Source organism: Phycodurus eques, chromosome 20, assembly GCF_024500275.1.
Source record: "Phycodurus eques isolate BA_2022a chromosome 20, UOR_Pequ_1.1, whole genome shotgun sequence".
Classification (NCBI taxonomy): Eukaryota; Metazoa; Chordata; class Actinopteri; order Syngnathiformes; family Syngnathidae; genus Phycodurus; species Phycodurus eques.
Genome location: NC_084544.1, coordinates 16717327 through 16739078, shown reverse-complemented (window position 1 = coordinate 16739078; position 21752 = coordinate 16717327). Strand labels below are relative to the sequence as shown.

Here is a 21752-nt window from a genome sequence, read left to right as displayed (position 1 = left end):
TGTAACACAGTGGTAAGGTGATGTAACACAGTGGTAAGCATGACCCTGTCCCAGCTTTTTTGGAACGTGTTGCAGGCATAAAATGCTACGTTAATGCTTATTTGCTAAAAAACAATAAACAACGTTTGCATGTTCTCCCCGTGCCTGCGTGGGTTTTCTCCGGGCACTCCGGTTTCCTCCCACATCCCAAAAACATGCATGAATTGGAGACTCTAAATTGCCCGTAGGTGTGACTGTGAGTGCGATTGGTTGTTTGTTTGTTTGTATGTGCGCTGCGATTGGCTGGCAACCAGTTCAGGGTGTACCCCGCCTCCTGCCCAATGATAGCTGGGATAAGCTCCAGCACGCCCGCGACCCTAGTGAGGAGAAGCGGCTCAGAAAATGGATGGATGGATGGATGAACATGATTTGCAAATCATTGTATTCTGTTTTTATTTATGTTTAACACAACGTCCCAACTGCATTGGAATTGGGGTTGTAGATTGGTCCATAAATAAATCTTATACATAAAAACACTTTTAGACTTTGTGAAAACCATTAAAATATTAAAAGTCTCCAATTGTATGAGTCATTGGTAGTGCAGTGCTTTACATACCTGACTTTAACGAACTGGCATGGGATCAATACCCACTCCATGTCACATTCACATCGCCCTGCAATTGATTGCCAGTCAGTTTCCTCAGTCATCACTGTATGTAAGTGTATGTTTATTGATTTAATGTTTAAGTGTACTGTAGTTCTCATCTTGACTTCGAACACAATAAGGGAACTAGAAAACTGATGTCTTACTGAGTATGATTAACTCATAGCTATAATCCCTAAGTTCTGTCGCCCCCTAGGATTCAATGCAATATTACAGCAACAGCTGTCACTTCGATATGATGAAGGCTATGCAGAGTTCGACTGTTCCAGTCTCCCCACACATCGCGGGTGAATATACACCGTGTAATACAGCTGTTGAATTTTGCGGAGTAAATAAAACGGGCGGAGAGAAACTGTCAATAGGTCATATACGTTACATATACATTCTCTAACCACTGCAGTGTTACAGTATCACCAGTATCACAAATGGGAAAGATGTTAAAACTCAAACCCAAGGAGCTTTCTCTTGTGTTACTGTATATTCAGCTTTTAATGTCAAACCAAAGTATTTTAAATCTACAGTTGAAAATAAAGAAATTGGCCTCACTGTTCCAATACATTTTGAGGGGGCAAAATGTTTTCTTGAGAACACTCGGCAGAGTACATGCAGTACACTCATTAAAGTTTGTCACAATTGAGCGAAATTATTATTTATTGTTTCAACATTACACATTTTTACGTTCATGAAATTAAAATAACTTTCAAGGACTTTTCTAAGAACATTCAAGAAACACTGGAAAATCAAGCTTTTTGTCTGCTTTTTTTTGAAAAACTGCAAATAGTTCGAGAATGAAACAAAATGGGTGGATGAAGCAGATTTGGAAACCAAAGGCATATAGAAAAAACAAACATGTTCCTTGCGTAAAATTATTATTATTATTATTATTATATTAATTAGACAATATTTCCAACAGTGTCACAAATTCATACATATCCATTCAGATCTCAGAAATAACACCAATAATTTTGCCATCTGCTATTGTGTGAGTGCCAAATGGTCGCCACATCCTGGGACTTGAGCTCACTCTGGTGTATTGTAACAACATAATGAGACTCTCTCCAGTGGCTTTAATGCTAAAGACAACTTGCGTGAAAAAGAAGAACCGTTTGTAAAAGACCCCAAAAAGTATCTCGGAAGACACTAATATGTATTTGTGTTAGTTTTCATGGAAAAGCCGAATTAAGTAATAGAAGAAAAATCCTTCTAAGATTTGTTTTTCTTAGAAACAATTATGACCTTTTAATAGATAGTTACTGCCAATGATTCAAATACTGTATTCACATCAGTAAAGTCAATAGATTTTCAAACAGAAAGTAGGTGGGCCATGTGGTTACGGTTATTGATCAAATTATATGAAAATGACCCATCTGTAGTTGCTGTCTTCTCATACCCATAGATTAATCACAAACACAACCCCAAACGAATGGATGACTTTTGCATTCCAATATTTTTATTTATAATGAGGTGAGGGTTAAGCCTTCTTGAAAAGTTGCATTGTCTCTCATCCCCAAAGCTGTTTCGTGTCGGAAGCAGGATGGTGGACAGGGTGATGTTGAAGCTTGTCTGAAGTTCTCCAGGTCTATGCCACCTCTTACCCAGCTCTGCCAGCTGCCCTGCCAGGAGGACTGTCAACTGAGCAGCTGGTCCAAATTTTCCCCTTGCACAGCCAACTGTGTCGGTGTCAGGGTCCGCAAACGTACGCTTGTGGGTAAGTGACAAGAAAGTGATGAAATCGATGTTAATAGATTGTATTTACAGTATACACATATAGAGGTATTGAAACTCTTGATCTGTAATGCTTTAATAGCTAATGGCTAATTTGGGATAATCTTACGCTTTCAATTTTGCATTGCACATTTGGGGAGACCTTTTTCTGTTCTAACGTGACTGTGATCCAGTGTTCAAAACAAGGTTCTCGAAGGCCTGTACATACGCAACAAAAACAGAGAAACGTGTTTGTTTTATTGAGGTGGCAAGAACAAAAGCAAATTTAGTTCTGGCCAGGGCATGTCATGCGGGTAAAACGGGAACGACAACGTACAGTAGCTGCTTAAAAAATGAACACCCAGTATTTGAGGAAACGTGGTAGCTGGAAATGGGAGCCCATGGTAAATTTCCTTCAGATTAATGTCCATGAAGAATATTGTCTCTTACCTTTTTCCAAATATTGTTTGAACATTTTCAAGCAGGCAGTCATCTACTGGTCTTGTATTTCTGCAGGTAAGAGCAAAAAGCGAGATCAGTGCAAGAACCACCAGATGTATCCGCTGAGTGAAACTCAGTACTGCCCGTGCAACAAATACAATGCTCAGCCTGTGGGCAACTGGTCCGACTGTATACTTTCCGAGGGCAGCCGTGTGGAAGGACAACTGGGCATGAAGGTCCAGGGCGATATCAAGGAGTGTGGTCAAGGGTATCGATACCAAGCCATGGTTTGCTATGACCAGGATAACCGCATCGTAGAGACTTCACGCTGCAACAGTCACGGTGAGTTTAAAATGCAAAACTAGACAGAAAATGAAATATTGACAATTTAAATACCAAGTTTATATTCAGTTAAGGCATATATGCAACCCATGATAGAGATTTTTGTGATTTAAAATGTAAACATACAGCGGCCATTAAACATATAATGACCACTTTAGATCTCTAAAGATCCAAAAGGTTGAATTAAAAAATATATATATTTGAAAAGATAATAATGCTCAGTTTTGACTTGGGAAAATAACCAGTTCTTAGATGCATTATAATTAGATAGTAAAATAACAATGCTGGCGGAATGAAACAAAATGTTGAACACGTGTGTAAGTCTATGATTACAACAATTTCTCATATAGTATGTTTTTTAAGCATCTTATCGTGGCTACATTTTGCATTCCAATTTTTAAAAGACAAATACTGTGGACAAAACCATTCCGAGTGCTCTAACCAGATCACAGATGTCACGGGAACAAAACAAAAACAAAAATGACATCTTTCTCATTTTGAAATGCATATTTACTGGTGAGGATTTCAAACGGGGATTGAAGTGGGACACACCTGGAGACTAACATTACATGTATTGAGATCTTGTTGGTACATGCATGTAACATTCAACAGACAACAACAAGAAACAGACAATAACAAATTATTAAAGAGGAACTTAACCCTTTTTTTTAAAGTATTTTTTAAGAATACATTTTATGCGCCACCATGAGTATAAACACAATGCAAACGTCACGTGACCATACCCGGAAAACACTCCCGTGTATGCTGTGATAACTAGCATAACTACAGGTTGATGATGGTTTCAACAGCATTTTATCAAGTTTGGGTTTTGGCTATAGCGGCACAGTGTGGGCGACTGGTTAGCACATCTGCCTCACGGTTCTGAGAACCGGGGTTCAATCCCTGGCTCCACCTGTGTGGAGTTTGCATGTTCTCCCTGTGCCTGCGTGGGTTTTCTCCGGGTACTCCGGTTTCCTCCCACATCCCAAAAACATGCATGGTAGGTTGCTTGAAGACTTGCCCGTAGGTGTGAATGTGAGTGTGACTGTTTGGTTGTTTCTATGTGCCCTGCGATTGGTTGGTGACCAGTTCAGGGTGTACACCGCCTCTCTCCCGAAGATAGCTGGGATAGGCTCCAGCACGCCCGTGACCCTAGTGAGGATAAGCGGTAAAGAAAATGGATGGATGGATGGATGGGTTTTGGCTTTTATCTTATTTAAGATAGATGGGGTACCGGTCTTATACTAGCAACATATTTCCACACACAGTGTTGTATCGTGGCAGTGTCGTGATGTTGGTGCGTGTAAAGTGCTTGTTAGTACACAGTTGTTGTACGTGGATTATTGAACCTAACATTTCGGCGATGAGGATGGAGCTCCACGTCGCGCCACTGCCTTCGTTCCTCGCCACCAGTCCCGTGGTACCTCAGGGATAAATTGTTGAACCAATTTGTCGACTAATTGATGAGTCAAATACTTAAAGTCAACTAATCGCAAAATCACGTTTCTGGCATCCCATCGTCCATTCAGCCAATTTACAGAGGATTTCTGAGTCATCTATCTGCTCCCATCGGCGGACTATAACCGGGTCAGAATCAGAATCATCTTTATTTGCCAAGTATGTCCAAAAAACACACAAGGAATTTGTCTCCGGTCGTTGGAGCCGCTCTAGTACGACAACAGACAGTCAATTTACAGAACACTTTGGAGAGAGAAAGACATTGACAAAAAAAAAACAGTCACTGAGCAATAAAGGGTTAATAGTTATCTGGTAATGCTGGTACATTTTTTTTTTTTTTTTTTTTTTGACAATTGTGCAAAAGATGCAGAGTCCTCTAGCACTTAGAGCAGTTCGAATGACTAATATTGCAATAATCCGGTGCAATGACCGAGACTTCAAGGCGTGCATGCGGTTTAAAGTGACGAGTAGCGCGATAATCTGGGACAATGTTGATTGTGTGTGCATAGCTATTTTGGTCTGGTTCTCGAAAGAGCACCAGAGGTCGTTGCTTGGTGCTCCTTTTCCGACACACTGACCTCACTGAATCAACTTAACGACTTACAGAATGGGACAGCTGATTTGCCGCAGTTCTTTAGGACAGTGGTCCCCAATCTTTTCTGCACAATGGGCCAGTTTCACAGTGTTAGGGCTGGGTGATATGGGAAAAAATATCCTATCACAATATTTGTTTTTCAGTAAATATTGATATATATCACAATATAAAACAAATAATCTTTTTTTTTTCAATCCTAAATGTTCCTTGTTACTGTCAAACTTTTAAGTTAAATATCTATTGTATATATTTTTAAAAATATATTCTCTTATATTATATATAAGTTTCAGACACGTAAGTCCCAAACTCTAAAATTGTTGACTGAAGTGAAGTCATGTGACTCAAGTCACCCACCTTTGATATACAGTATATTGTCATTTTGTTTTCAGGGTACATTGAGGAGGCTTGCATCATTCCCTGTCCGTCTGACTGCAAGCTCAGTGAGTGGTCCAACTGGTCACGATGCAGCAAATCATGCGGCAGTGGCGTCAAAGTTCGATCAAAATGGCTCAGAGAAAAACCATACAACGGCGGTAGGCCTTGCCCCAAACTTGACCACGTCAACCAGGTGATTTGTTTCATAGTAGATTGTAATTTCTTAAGGTTTAATTAGCGTTGACAAATACTGTATGTAATTTCAATGACATTACTGTTTTTCTTCTCGCTCCTTTGTTGAATGCATTTCGACCACAGGCACAAGTAAGTACTTAAATGTTTTTCTTCATTGACGTTTACTACTTTTTTCCTGCATACTTGTAAACTGTAGTACTGTATAAATGTTCCTAACAAGACCAGTCAGGTGATTTTGCCATTTGCTTAAATTAGGTATATGAAGTGGTGCCCTGCCTCAGTGACTGTGGGCAGTATGTTTGGATGGTAGAGCCATGGAGTGTATGGAAAGTTAGCAATGTGGACCTGAAAGACAACTGTGGTGAAGGCGTTCAGACCAGAAAAGTCAGGTAAAGATTTTGCTCAACGATATGTCAGATTTTTCAAATACTATACTAACTATATCTTACTGTACATCCCAAATAATTTCAACATGGCTTGGTTGTTGTATTTGTGATATATTGTATCAAAATCAAGGGGCACGGTGGCCGACTGGTTAGAGTGTCTGCCTCACAGTTCTGAGAACCGGCATTTCAATCCCCGGCCCCGCCTGTGTGGCGTTTACATGTTCTCCCCGTGCCTGCGTGGGTTTTCTCCGGGCACTCCGGTTTCCTCCCACATCCCAAAAACATGCATGGTAGGTTAATTGAAGACTCTAAATTGCCCGTAGGTTTGAATGTGAGTGCGAAGGGTCGTTTGTTTGTGCGTGCCCTGCGATTGGCTGGCAACCAGTTCAGGGTGTACCCTGCCTCCTGCCCGAAGATAGCTGGGATAGGCTCCAGCACTCCTGCGACCCTAGTGAGGATAAGCGGCTCAGAAAATGGATGGATGGATGTATCAAAATCAAATTCATATAAATCACAAATGCCACAATGTTATAACATTTCATTTTACATAATGATAAAAGAAAATTCCAAAAATGTCATATGTCTGCAAGTAAATGTTTTTAGCTCATGCCATGACATCTTTATTTCGGCCTCGTAATCACATGGGAGTCTTTGTAAATATTAAGGCAAACAGCTTCTTTCTGCTAACTAAAAATAATGATACCTTTTTTGTATAACAGGTGTATGCTGAACACAATAGACGGGCCCTCGGAGCAGGTGGAGGACTACCTGTGTGACCCGGAGGAGATGCCTCTGGGAGCTCGTAACAGCCGGCTGCCCTGTCCAGAGGACTGCGTGTTATCAGACTGGGGAGCCTGGCATCCATGTCCACTGGTGAGAATGACGTGCACTGCTTTAACAGCTTTGTTTCAATCTACCATGGACAAAATGGAGGGGACAGAATGGGCAAACATGACAGGACGTGATTGCCGTGGATGCCCGGCGAGATGTTTAAATTATCAATGCATTTGCTCTTCAGAGAACCCTTCATTAAACTCTGCTGGGGCAACAAATAATGTGCCTCATCGATGCCCAGCGTCCATGTGTCATTTGTAGAAAGCCTTGACAGAATGTGACAAATGTGAGGGATCCCTTCGAAACATGATGGGCCGGGAAGGAACGTAGTGGCATCCGTGGTGAACCGTGGGCCAAAACGTATTGCGCCTTTGAGCCTCCAGGACTCAGCAGCCCCATCTCCCCATGGCCTGTCTCGGAGATCGTGATAGACCGTGAAAATACTTAGCAAGACTTTGATATCATGGAAGAAAATGGCAAAAATCCCCCCCAAAAAAAATCCCTTTTGAACAAAGAGGGCCGCCATGGCCACTAGGAACATAGTGCAGACGAAGCCTTACTCAATTGCTTTGGGACGAAATGTCATGTTTTCTCATATACTACTATTTAATATTTGCTATTTTGATTTATTTCAAAATATATCCATCCATCCATTTTCTGAACCGCTTATCCTCAAGCGAGTCACGGGAGTGCTGGAGCCTATCCCAGCTAACTTCAGGGCAGGAGGCGGGGTACACCCTGGACTGGTCGCCAGTCAATCGCAGGGCACATAGAAACAAACAATCATTCGCACTCACATTTACACCTACGGGCAAATTAGAGTCTTCGATTAACCTACCATGCATGTTTTCTTTTGGGATGTGGGAGGAAACCGGAGTAAAAATATATATTATACTAGAATTTTAGGCGGCACGGTGGACGACTGGTTAGAGCGTCAGCCTCACAGTTCTGAGGACCCGGGTTCAATTCCCGGCCCCGCCTGTGTGGAGTTTGCATGTTCTCCCCGTGCCTGCGTGGGTTTTCTCCGGGCACTGCGGTTTCCTCCCACATCCCAAAAAACATGCATTCATTGGAGACTCTAAATTTCCCGTAAGTGTGACTGTGAGTGCGAATGGTTGTTTGTTTGTATGTGCCCTGCGATTGGCTGGCAACCAGTTCAGGGTGTACCCCGCCTCCTGCCTGATGACAGCTGGGATAGGCTCCAGCACACCCGCGACCCTAGCGAGGAGAAGCGGCTCAGAAAATGGATGGATCGATGGATGGATACTAGAATTTTAACTCCGCAAAGGACACTAAGAATTGAGTTTCAGTGGTTTGTTCAAAGTGGCAGACCACCATCCCTCCTATTAATTATTATTTATTTTTTATTCGCAGCAGGACTTGAATCCTTGCTTCTTCTTCCATCAACTAATGTACTGCATACAGTGATCTTTACAAACACCAAACTTTTCATTTTCATTTATATTTTGTCCTTGCACAGATGTCAACACTCCACTGAGTGGGATAGTAGATATAAATTTAATAGTAAGCATTATTCATCATAGCATACAAATGTAGCCACCCTGAAAATTGTAGCATTATGGTGAACATCATTGTGGGAAAAAAAATGTATTCCTCCTTCGTTTCTGGAGCTTAGTTAACAGTTAACCAACTATCGGTTTGCTGAACAGTGAAATTCATTTAGTTTAGCTCTCTTCATTGGTTTTCTAGTGGCAATGAAAGTAAATGTCGTAGTTGTTGTGTCTGTTATGTTTGAGGTACAAACCTTTCATTTTGTTGTTGTCTTTTTCCTGACATCCAAAGCATTCTTAAATCCAAATGTAATAATCTTGGGAGCTCCCTTTACTGTATGCTTCATGAGATGGCCTTCGCATCATAGAACACTGTGGGGCTGCCAGGTTTGCCCTCTAAAAAAATAATACTTTCAAAAACAAAACAAATGACACACCATGTTTAAAATGCAACTATCAACCTATCGATCCATATTCTGTATCAATTCATATAGTATCTGCTCTTCCCTTGTTCCTTAGCCTTGTAATGGGAACAGTACACGAGAGAGGAGGGCTTACCCAGCCCGGCAGCCAGGAGAGGAGAAGGTGTGTCCTCCAACCACCGAAGCAGAGCTTTGCAAACTCAACAGCAATTGCTTCCACCATTCCTACAATGTCACTGGTGAGACTCGAAGGTCTTGGTCAATCATGTAGTCCACAGGTCTATAGAAACTATTAATGTTGGGTTCATATTGAAAGCTGGGCTGAATTACGACTCTGCCAAGTGTGCCTGAACAAAGGTAAACCTTGTTTCTCTACTGCTGTCTGATCTGTGCAGACTGGAGTACCTGTCAACTGAGTGACAGAGCTGTCTGTGGAAATGGTATCAAAACCCGCATGTTGGACTGTGTGCGGAGCGACGGCAAATCTGTTGACCTGAGGTTCTGTAAAGAGGTGGGTTTCATTATTTTTATTTATTTTGTACCTCTTACACTCACAAATAAAGCCACAGTCAAGACAAATAAATGTCTTTCAGCTTGGCCTAGAGAGGAGGTGGCAGATGAATGCGTCCTGTGTTGTGGAGTGCCCTGTCAACTGCCAGCTGTCCGAGTGGTCGGCGTGGTCCGACTGTACACACAAATGCGGACTCCAAGGTATGTGTAGCTTAGTTCTTGGCACTTTTTAGAAGTTGGAGAAAGCTCATAACACCCAGCTCAGTCTAAAAGGACTTGGCTTTGGACCAAAGAGTAGCAGGTTAAAGAATTCTAAAATGTGAGACTGCTTGCAAGAGGAAAACCATTTAATGTCCTGCGCATTACTAAGAAGCGCTTGAGCAAGGCACTGAATCCCTAACTAACATCACACTCTTGCACAGTGTTCTGACTCATCCCACCTCACACCTCCCTGATGCAGGTTTTGACATTTTTAGACAGTTAACCTTGATCCTGGTTGAAAGCTATCAAATGCTAGGTAAAATGTCTCATTTTACATGCACTAAGTATCACTTGTGTCCAATATATTTATTAAGCAGCAGATGAAAATCTTCAGTTGGGTGTGGTCATTACCATAATGACTGAGCAATAAAGGGTTAATAGTTATCTGGTAATGCCGGTACATTTTTTTTTTTTTTTTTTTGACAATTGACTATTTGTCGACGTGCACTGAATGGAATTTTAATAGGGTTTCTTCATACAGCAGAATACTTTGTTGACTGCGAGTGAGCCATCACTGCTGTCAACTAGGATCTCGTATGATAATGGTTATCATCAGAAGTGCATCGTGATAGTGAGAAACAATTTTTACAGCCCATATCCAACTGAAAGGGGGATAATGTATCCTCGCAGGTCAATAATCAACGGTCAATTACGAGTGCTGTGGGGCTCAGGAAGCCCTCTGCACTCCACGAGTCTGTGAGAAGAGCAACACCCAGAAGTGTCTCTGTTCAGAAAAGTTTTCTTTTGAGTTTAAAATGGCTTACTTTCACAAGGATCCATCGCCTTAGTTTGGCCACAGGTAGAATCCAGGCCAGGTCTGTTTTGCGCTTGTCACTGGTGCCATAAATCCTCGAGGATCCTTGCCTTTCCAGCTAGCCTACACCCCCATCATCTTTCATAAGCCATAAACAAAGGCTATTTCATATATACAGACCCAGACATTCACACCTACGGGCAATTTAGAGTCTTCAATCAACCCACCACGCATGTTTTGGGGATGTGGGACGAAACCGGAGTACCCGGAGAAAAACCACCCAGGCACGGGGAGAACATGCAAACTCCACACAGGCGAGGCCGGGGATTGAACCCGGTCCTCAGAACTGTGAGGCAGACGCTCTAACCAGTCGTCCACCGTGTGTGTGTGTGTGTGTGTGTGTGTGTGTGTGTGTGTGTGTGTGTGTGTGTGTGTGTGTGTGTGTGTGTGTGTGTGTGTGTGTGTGTGTGTGTGTGTGTGTGTGTGTGTGTGTGTGTGTGTGTGTGTGTGTGTGTGTGTGTGTGTGTGTGTATATATATATATATATATAATTGTCTTTTCTGCCTCTTTTCTCCTGTCATCAGGCAAGTTATGGAGAAGACGAACGGTCATCCAGGCTCCGCAGGGTGACGGGAGACCTTGCCCAACCCAGATGCAACAGCGGAAGCCATGCCTCGTGAAGCCCTGCTACAGCTGGAGATACAGCGTGTGGTCTGAATGCAAGTCTGAGGTGAGCCAAGCCTCCAGCTACATGTATCTTAGACAAATACACATTGTGAACATCATTGAAATACATCTTTTGGACAAAGGTTTAGAGACACATCCCTCAATCAATTCATTATCTGGAGTAGACTTGGCGCACTGGATACTGAAGCATTTTAGACAAAACTATTAAATCAACTCATGTGGGAACAGTTTTGGGAAGGTGCTGTTCCAGAATGACTGTGCCCCACAATACAAGGTTCTATGAAGGCATGTTTGGATGACTTGGCTACGGAAGAACTGGCCAGTAATTTTTCACTTTTTGGATGAATGGGCAAAGGCCTGGTGTCCCAAATGATTGTTCCTATACTAGAAAGAACCTAAAATGCACTGTTAGTTTTTACAGGGAGACTTTATTTGACCTTCACTAAACCTTTGAATGCAAATGTTTCAGTACGTTTTGCATAACTTACTGTTGTCTAACAAGAAGCTGATTGGCAATATTCATAACAGGTATTTGAGCCATGAATAGACCAATACATTTCCAAGGACTTCACTTCTATGCCTTCCAAGGACTCTTCCAGTCTTTCTGTATCTCTGTTGGGACTTACTGATTTCGTCAACGGTTTGGTCTTCCTAAAGGCATATTTGTTTAGTTATCGTCTCGTTTTATGCAGTAAAACAGGTCACTGACTATAACTAAGATGACAATTTTTCATCATCAAAATTAACACTGGGCAGCACGACTGGTTAGCACATCTGCGTCACAGTTCTAGGGACCGGGGTTCAAATCCCAGCCCCCCCTGTATGGAATATACATGTTCTACCCGTGTCTACCTGCGTTTTCACTTTTGCACTCCGGTTTCCTCCCGCATCCCCAAAACATGCGTGGTAGGTTGATTGAAGACTTTGAAATTGCCCGTAGGTGTGAATGTGAGTGCAAATGGTTGTTTGTTTATATGTGCCCTGCGATTGGCTGGCGACCTAGTTCAGGGTGTACCCCGCCTCTTGCCCAAAGATAGCTGGCATAGGCTCCAGCACACCCGTGACACTAGTGAGGAGAAGCGGTACAGAAAATGGATGGAAAATGAACACTGATTGCAGTATTACAGTGTCACAGCTCACACATGACCCTGAACACGATAAGTAGTAGAAATTGGATGTATGGTCCCGAGCTGAACAAATTCAGGGAAGCCTGCATGCCCACAGAAAATGAAGTAGGTTAATATTCACCCATTAGGGATGATTTTTTTTTTTGTGTTATCCAGTGGACATAATTGACATTTAACAATTGTCTTTGGTTTTACCACCATCTTTTTGACCTTTTGCATTGACTCACGTACAAATTGTATACTGCAAAGGTTTAACATGTTACAATACATTTTCTTTCATCCCAGGGTGCAAGGTGTGGTGAAGGCTTGCGGTTCAGGAACATTTCATGCTTCGTGTCAGATGGATCTGATCTACAGGGAAGTCTGGTGGATGATGAGCTGTGTGGAGAACAAGAAGCTGCGGTGGACGGAGACACACAGATCATACTGCAGGAGTCCTGCACAGTACCTTGTCCAGGTAACAGCTGAGTGAAAGGTTATAGGTGAAATTCAGTGAAATGATTGAATTACTGCCATATTATTACATTTACAAATTTAAATACATAAATTCATAAATAAATACATTTGAAAAGAATTTAAAATATTCATACTGTTTTTAGGCGAATGCTACCTTACAGATTGGACAGTTTGGAGTCCATGCCAGTTAAGCTGTGTTAGTGGGGATGATCTGGGTTTTGGCTCGGTGCAAGTCCGCTCTCGAGCTGTTGTGGCTCAAGACCCTGAGAATCTGCTTCAATGTCCAGAACAGGAGCTGGAGGCCAGGCCATGTACAGGTCAGAATTGAGACATTACTGCTAAAAGCTGAATCCAGTTGTTATTGATAAGTAAATAATTCTGCTCATGATTGTCCTTTATATATTTTCTGTCATATCATTAGAATTGACTGAGTTGTTTTTCAAAGCTCTTTAATAAACATAACATTCTACCTTCAGAGGGGCAGTGTTTTGAATACAAATGGCGGGCAGGACCATGGAGAGGCTCATCGCGGCATATCTGGTGCCAACGTTCGGATGGACTGAATGTCACAGGTGACTTCTATATGTCACACATACTACAATATGCAGTAACATCCGTCCATCATGGCGGCTACATTCTGAGCCCAAGCCCAAAATGTGCAATATACAGACCATGTAATTGAAAAAAAATAGATTTACCCAACCCACACACTTTAAACATATTTACCAAGACTAAAAAACACTTTTAAATGCATTGTGAACAGATTTGAACACACAAAATGCAAGCTTAAGCTTATTGAAAATATGTTATGTACATACTCGTATTGTAGTTTCTCTGTGTTAGATACTGCATGTGTCTTTAACAGGTGGGGCAAAGTGGGCTGGCATGTGACATCAGTGAGTTCTGTGTGAGTGTCTGGGTGTGAGCCGTGACTGACAGCAGCTTCTGCCTGAGCATCCTTACTGTGTTTAGGTCGCATTTTGGGTGAGGGATTTGTCGTGGTGGTGTGTGGGGACGTGGGGAAGTTAAGGGGAGTAAAAGAGGGAAGGCAGGGGACTAAGGGTAATCTAAAAAATATATGTATTTTAAAAAAAGCAAAACAATGATGCAGGGCGACAGGATAAATAAACACTAAATTAACCAATACAAAACATCACTGATGACACGTACATAAGACAATGAAGCAAGACTGACTGAAAGAAAACAAGGAACAAAATACAAATATACTGACGAGAAAACAATGAACAACTGGCATGACACGAGTGGCTGGAGGGAATTGATTGGTACACAATTGAGCAGGGCTGACAAGAACAGGTGGAGACAAAGACATAACGAGCAGACTGGGAAGGCATGAGTAAAGGAGCCATGAAAACAAGATATATCATGAAACAAAACTACATCCAGTCAAAACAAAATGTGAAAAGGCACAACATGACAGTTACTTTGTGTTACTGTATTCCCGGCATTCAATAATTGGCTGAAAAGTGCATCGGTGACTAAGGCCCTCCTTTCCCACATGCATGGGCATTACAGTAAGTAAGTAAGTAAGTATACAAGTTGTGTCAAAAATGTACCAGGACTAGTGTCACAAAAGATAGACAGTGGCTGAAATAAGTATTTAACACATCACCATTTTTCTCACTACATATATTTCCAAAGGTGCTATTGACATGAAATTTTCACCAGATGTTGGGAACAACCCAAGTAATCCATACAGACAAAGAAAGTAGAACATATAAGATAAAAAAAAAATAAGTTGTGTGTACGAATGTGAAATGACACAGGGAAACGTATCAAACAAATTAAGAAAGTGATTTCCAAAAAGGCATGGAAAGCCAAGACGACACCTAAAATTTATCAATAATCTAACAGCAATCCAGCCCCTTGTCAGTGCAAATGAATATCAGATGAGTCAGTCCTAATTGATGGCCTACAAAAAGGTCTCATTGCCGAGGTGTGAGTCAAGACACATCTCATGATGGGTAAGAGCAGAGAGCTGTCTCAAGACCATCGCAAACTAATTGTTGCAAAACATAACGATGGCATTGGTTACAGGCGCATATCTAAGATTCTGAATGTTCCAGTAAGCACAGTTGGGGCCATAATACGTAAGTGGAAAGCCAATCATGCCACCATAGATTTGCCTCGATCGGGTGCTCCTTGCAAGATTTCTGACTGAGGAGTTCAAAGAATAATCAGAAGAGTTGTCCAAGAGCCACGTACCACCTGTGAAGAGATTAAAAAAGACCCGGAATGGGCAGGTTCTATTGTCACAAGGAAAACAGTGAGTAATCTACTCCGCCGCCATGACCTACGCTCACCACGTAAGACACTATTGCTGAAATAAAAGCAAGTCAAAGCTTGTTTAAAGTTTGCTGAACAACATTTGGTTAAATATTTTGTTAAATATTGGGAGAATATAGACTGGTCGGATGCTATAATGCACACCACGCAGGGGAAATGGCACTGCACATCACCCAAAAAACACCATACCAACAGTGAAGTTCGGAGGTGGGAACATGATGGTGTTGGGCTGATTTTCAGCAAATGGTACTGGTAAACTTCACACTATTGAAGGAAGGATGAATGGGCAAATGTACCCAGACATTCTTGAGAAAAAAAATCTGCTGACGTCTAGGAGGATGATGAAAAGAAAATGAGGGTGGACATTTCAGCAGGAAAATGATCCAAAACATACTGCCAAGGAAACGCTCACTTGGTTTCAAAGAAAAAAAAATAAACCTGCTAGAATGGCCCAGCCAATCACGTGACTTTAATCCACTCGAAAATGTATATAAGGAACTGAAACTCAAGGTCCATAAAAGAAGCCCACAGAACCTTCAAGATTTGAAGACTGCTTTTGTGGAGGAATAAGCCAAAATCACACCAGAGCTATGCATGCGACTAGTTTCTTCATACAGGAGACGTCTTAAGCTGTCATTGCAAACAAAGGGTTTTGTACAAAGGATTAAATAAATACCAGTTGGCGTGTTCAATACTTTTTCCTCGTGTCATTTCACCTTGATTTCTGAGCTAATTTGTTCTACTTTCTTTGTATGTATGGGTTACTTGAGTTGTTCCCAACATCTGGTGAAATTTTCATGTCAATAGCGCCTTTGAAAGCACATGTCGTGAGAACAATGGTGACGTGTTAAATACTTATTTCAGCCGCTGTATTTTAAATACTACACATAAAAACTACACATTTTTCCCCTCCCCACACTTTCTCAGCCTTCTCTGCCACACCTTCATGCACTCCTGGAAGAAATCTTCCCAGATCCTCCGCAGCTCTGACGTCACGCCTATTTTGATGTTTGACGTCTTCAAGTCGGGTCGCCGTGATGACCCCCTTCAGTTAGGGAAAGGAAAAAAAATCACTTTGAGCCATGAGGCTGCCCTATCTAGGCGATGTTCTTCTCGGCCAGGAACTTTTGTATTCTCAGGGCATTGTGAGCAGGTGCAGTGTCATGGTGAGGCAGCCACCAGTTCACCTGCCAGAATTCTCTTTTTCTTTTTTGTTTGTTCTGTTCAGCCACGTGATTATGCAGGATATTGGATCTGTGAGCCTCATTATGCTGGAACAGTTTTTCTGTGCATCAGGGGAGTTTAATACTCCCCCTGTGGTTATTTGTATTGTGATGTTTATCGGAAATGCAGCCGGCCAGATGTAATCCCATTTTGGGATGGAACAGACAGAGAGAAAAGAGAGCACAGTACATAAATACAAAAGGGAAAAAAACAGAACCATAGCAGAGAGACAATTCATATGATTACTGTACAATAATGTTACATACGATAAATGTTCCTTTCCTGTGAAGGAAGGGATGCAAGAACTAAGGACAGGACAAGGTAGGATAGGGCAGGACAGCAGGGGGCAGGACATGACATGACAGGGGTAGAGAGCCAGGCAGAGCTACCGGTGTGTGGTGGGAGTAGCTAGGCAGTGCCTAATCACCAGAAAGGACTCTATGATGGAAGATAAAGTGCAGTCCAGGAAGTTGACATCGTAATACAGCCTGTGTCATTGTGAGTGGCCCGACATCAAGCAACTAAATCCTATAGGCATGTCTACAGAGATACAAATACGTCCCAACTTCATTGGAATTGGGGTTGTACAATTTCCAACAGGCAGGACACAGCAGGTGAGGCTTAAGGAGAGCTACCTCATCCACACGCACAATCAAGCCTCAAGAATGTATCCTCTCTTCACTCTTCTTCTTCCTCTCCTCAACCAACTGCACCCCAATGTACCAAGCTATCAAACTCCTGAAGTTTGCAGATGACATCACAGTCCATCGACCACTGACCTCATCAACTACAACAATGAGTCTGCATATCGAGAGGAAGTGGAGGAGGAGAATTTAAATGCGAGACTCAAAGGCAAACATGAGTTCTAAAAATACACTTTAATAAACAGGCAGGGGTCGGTACACTGGCAGGCAATAAGCGAAGGCAACATTATCAAAAATGTGAGGCAAAAAGAAAGGTTGATAATCAAAACAATGTCAAGGCTAACTATGAGTCAGAGACATGGAATATAGGGAATGCTGGAACATGACAACGAGGTACAACAAACTGGCGACAAGATAGAATGACACACGAGGTAATATGCACAAAGAAAATCAGGGTAAACAAGGCGCAGATGGGGAGATGCACTCTGGAGGTGTACACAAGACAGAAGGAGCGGAAGGGGAAGCGGACACCCAAGCCACACGACAACTATTCAGTGTGGTTATTTGTGCTGCTATGAAATACGTTGTACTTTATAAATGATTGCAAATAGTTGTTTGGTAAGCATATCTTGTTAACAAAAATGAAATACTTTTACGGCTGTGCCATTAAATCAGGTGTTTTGCTACATTGTCCATCATTGCCATTCTTCTGATCTATTTAGAACATGTTCATGTTTACACTTAACATAAGTGGAAGTTGATGCCTTCTGAAATCAAAGCCTCTGACAAAATCATGTTATTTTACAGGGGGGTGCCCAACAACAGCCAAGCCAATGGCTGACCGATCTTGTAACCCACCCTGCACCAAACAACGTTCCTTTTGTACAGAGGTGAGTATAAAGACAAACTAGAAAATACGAACTGTTGATGCTGTACTGAAATGCCGAAGAATTCATTGAAATGTAGAATTTGAGTCTCTCTTTTCTTTGTTTTGTTCACCTGTCCTGTTCGACTGGTTGGTCATGCACATTGGAAGATGTGTATACCTTCTTTATCTGTCTGTGCAACAGGGAAGTTTGATATAAACCCTCTGTGTTTATTTATATTGGGATGGATATTTATTGGAAAATGCAGTTGGACAAAACGAGGTTTGAGAGGGGAGCAGACAGACGAGATAACAGAGCAAAACAACAATAAAATAAAAAACACAAAAAGACAGAACAATAGCAGTATAAAATGACAAATAATAAAATGTTGGATGGAAAATGGATTTGTATCTCTCCTCTGTCTCTCTCGCTGTCTCTCTGGATATACATATACATACATACAAAATGTACACTATAATTCCGTAACCTGCCTTGACTCACATATGATTTTAAGTGATATCCCATTCTAAATCCATATGGTTTATGTTTTAATATGATATTGGTCTACCATTTGCAGCTGTAACAGCTTCATCTCTTGTGGGAAGACTTTCAACAAGGAGTGAGTTAATTAAAAGGCCTGGGTCACTGTCAACTCGAAATCGACCCAAAGGTGTTCTATCACGTTGAAGGCAGAACTCTGTGCAGGCCAGTCAAGTTATCCATACCAAATTCTCTCATCCATGTCTTTATGGATCTTGCTTTGTGCACTGGTGCACAGACATGTTGGAACAGGAAGAGCTAATCCCCAAACTGTTTGACTGTCCAAAATCTCTTGGTATGCTGAACCATTCAGAGTACCTTTCACTGGAGATCAGGGGCTAATATTTTGAAAGTTTCCAGCTTTGTGGGAACAGTTTGGAGATGGCCCCTTCCTGTTCCAACATGACTGTGCATCAGTGCACAAATCAAGGTTGAAGAAGTCATGGATGAGAGAGTTTGATGTGGATCATCCAACATCAGTGTGCAACCTCACAAATGCGCTTCTGAAAAAAATGTCATAAATTCCCATAAACAGACTCCTAAAATTTTGTGGAAAACCTCCCCAGAAGAGTTGAAGATGTTATAACTGCAAAGGGTGTGCGTGTTTGTGTGTGTGTGTGTGAATCTATCGATATAAAAAATATCCATCCATCCATTGTCTGTACTGCTTTATCCTCACAAGGGTCGAATGTCACTATTATATTGCACCCATTTGTTAAAATCATTTAAGTATTCAGACCCTTTGCTGTGACATTCATATATTTAACTCGTGTGCTGTCCATTTCTTCAGATCATCCTTAAAATGTTCTAAACGTTCATTTGAAGTCCAGCTGTGTTTGATTATACTGATTGAACTTGATTAGGAATATAAAATATAAAACCTTACAGCTCACAGTGCATGTCAGAGCAAATGAGAATCATGAGGTCAAAGGAACTGCCTGAAGAGCTCAGAGACAGAATTGTGGCAAGGCACAGAGCTGGCCAAGGTTAAAAAAAAAATTCTGCTGCACTTAAGGTTCCTAAGAGCACAGTGGCCTCCATAATCCTGAAATGGAAGACATTTGGGACGACCAGAACCCTTCCTAGAGCAGGCCCTTCCGGCCAAACTGAGCAATCGGGGGAGAAGAGCCTTGGTGAGAGAGGTAAAGAAGAACCCAAAGATCACTGTGGCTGAGCTCCAGAGATGCAGTCGGGCAATGGGAGAAAGTTCTAGAAAGTCAACCATCACTGCAGCCCTCCACCAGTCGGGGCTTTATGGCAGAGTGTCCTCAGTGCAGGACACCTGAAAGCCTGCATGGAGTTTGCGGAAAAACACCTGAAGGATTCTAAGATGGTGAGAAATAAGATGCTCTGGTTGGCCTTAATTCTAAGCGGCATGTGTGGAGAAAACCAGGCACTGCTCATCACAAGTCCAATACGGTCCCAACAGTGAAGCATGGTGGTGGCAGCATCATGCCGTGGGGGTGTTTTTCAGCTGCAGGGACAGGGAGACTGGTTACAATCGAAGAAAAGATGAATGCGGCCAAGTACAGGGATATCCTGGACGAAAACCTTCTCCGGAGTGCTCAGAAACTCAGACTGGGCCCGAAGGTTCACCTTCCAAAAAGCACCCTAAGCACACAGCTAAAATACTGTAGGAGTGGCTCCAGAACAGCTCTGTGACTGTTTTTGAATTGCCCAGCCAGAGCTCAGATTTTAACCCAATTGAGCATCTCTGGAGTGACCTGAAAATGGCTGTCCACCTACGTTCACCAACCAACCTGACAGAACTGGAGAGGATCTGCAAGGAGCAATGGCAGATAAACCCCAAATCCAGGTGTGAAGAACTTGTTGCATCATTCCCAAAAAGACTCATGGCTGTAGTAGCTCAAAATGGTGCTTCTACTAAATACTGAGCAGTGGGTCTGAATACTTATGGCTGTGTGATATTTCAGTTTTTCTTTTTTTAATAAATAAATAAAATAAAATTTATTTTTCTGTCAATATGGGGTGCCGTGTGTACATTAATGAGGAAAAATATGAATTTAAATATTTTATCAAATGGCTGAAATATATAAAAGAGTGAAACATTGAAGGGGGTCTGAATACTTTCCGTACCCACTTTCCGTCAGCTGTCAGGTTGCTGATATTCCAACCAACTACTTGCTTTGCATTTTTTTCCTAACTACATACCTATATATGAGCTAACTAACTAACTAACTATCCGTCCATCCATTATCTGAGCCTGCTTCTCCTCACAAGGGTCGCGGGCGTGCTGGAGCCTATCCCAGCTATCATCGGGCAGGAGGCGGGGTACACCCTGAACTGGTTGCCAGCCAATTGCAGACTAACCAACTAACTAATCAAATCTAATCTAATCTAATCTATTATAATCTAATAAACATTGTGTTAATGTTTAAATTGGTTTATACTTAGAACACCCCAACTGAAGCCTCTGGTAACCATAAAACAGTCCAGTCAGGTAAGCGGTCCATTGTTGAGTGATAACTGCACCTTCTCTTTGTGTCAGTCGGGAGTTTGTGGCTGTGAGGAGGGCTACACAGAAGTGATGACATCTGATGGCTTACTCGACCAGTGCACTGTTATCCCGGTGCTGGAGATTCCCACTGCCGGTGACAACAAGGCAGATGTCAAGACCAGCCGAGCCTTCAACCCCACCCAGCCGGCAGTCAGCCCACCTGGCAGAGCGGGACGCACCTGGTTTCTGCAGCCATTTGGTCAAGGTAAACACCCTCCTCACGCACACAAATCTCCCTTGAAATGTGGATTTCAATTAATGTACAATTAATTAGCAATAGCAAAAATATATGGGCCAATACATAAGATGCTCTAGGTTCAACATTAAAAAAGTACAGTATATCAAAGTAAGTTTCGATCTGACACACATTTAATATGGCGGTTGCGCTTATTTCAGCAATGAGCCAACCCGCTCAAGGCGTGGTCTATGTATGTTTGATGTCTATGAGTTTACCTGACTCACTAAATAACTGTCCATGGCACCGCCCAGTAGCTGCAATGCCCCTGGAATTGGCACAGTACCATGTCATGGTCACATCATCAACAAAAAAGGATTCTTTATAGACCTATTCCCCATGACGTCACACATACTAGAGCTTTCTCCGATGGCACCACTAGTAAACAAATCCTTACATGACATTTGGCCAAGGCAGAGCAATTGAATAAACATGATAGATTGCTTGAATGGTGATCTTAGCCTTCTTCCCTCGCACCATTTGAATGTGTGAAGTGTCAGTTGGAAAGATGATGTTACTTGAAGTAAATTGCTGCGAACGGGGTCGGAACGTCAGCCATAATTTGAAGTTCAACCATTGAGTTGATAAAAAAATAGACATGGTGGAAATTCAGGCATGGTAACATGATCTTTGAGGGACTGGCTAATTATTTGGCTTTTCCATTGCTCTTATAAATGGCACAGACATTCTCTTTTGACAGTAAAACGGATAGCACCCTGT

At 42.0% G+C, this 21752-nt stretch overlaps 1 protein-coding gene across 1 annotated transcript in view; it reads left to right on the top strand.

Moving 5' to 3' along the window:
• The window catches only part of thsd7aa (thrombospondin, type I, domain containing 7Aa), a 148569-nt gene that overhangs the window by 119458 nt on the left and 7359 nt on the right, over positions 1 to 21752 (top strand). The window contains 15 exon segments of the mRNA XM_061664897.1: positions 2157 to 2351; positions 2864 to 3130; positions 5573 to 5751; positions 5877 to 5882; positions 6009 to 6142; positions 6859 to 7012; positions 9004 to 9145; positions 9302 to 9417; positions 9500 to 9617; positions 11016 to 11161; positions 12531 to 12702; positions 12845 to 13018; positions 13178 to 13273; positions 17681 to 17763; positions 20789 to 21002. Coding sequence (XP_061520881.1) covers positions 2157 to 2351; positions 2864 to 3130; positions 5573 to 5751; positions 5877 to 5882; positions 6009 to 6142; positions 6859 to 7012; positions 9004 to 9145; positions 9302 to 9417; positions 9500 to 9617; positions 11016 to 11161; positions 12531 to 12702; positions 12845 to 13018; positions 13178 to 13273; positions 17681 to 17763; positions 20789 to 21002 — 2196 coding nt within the window.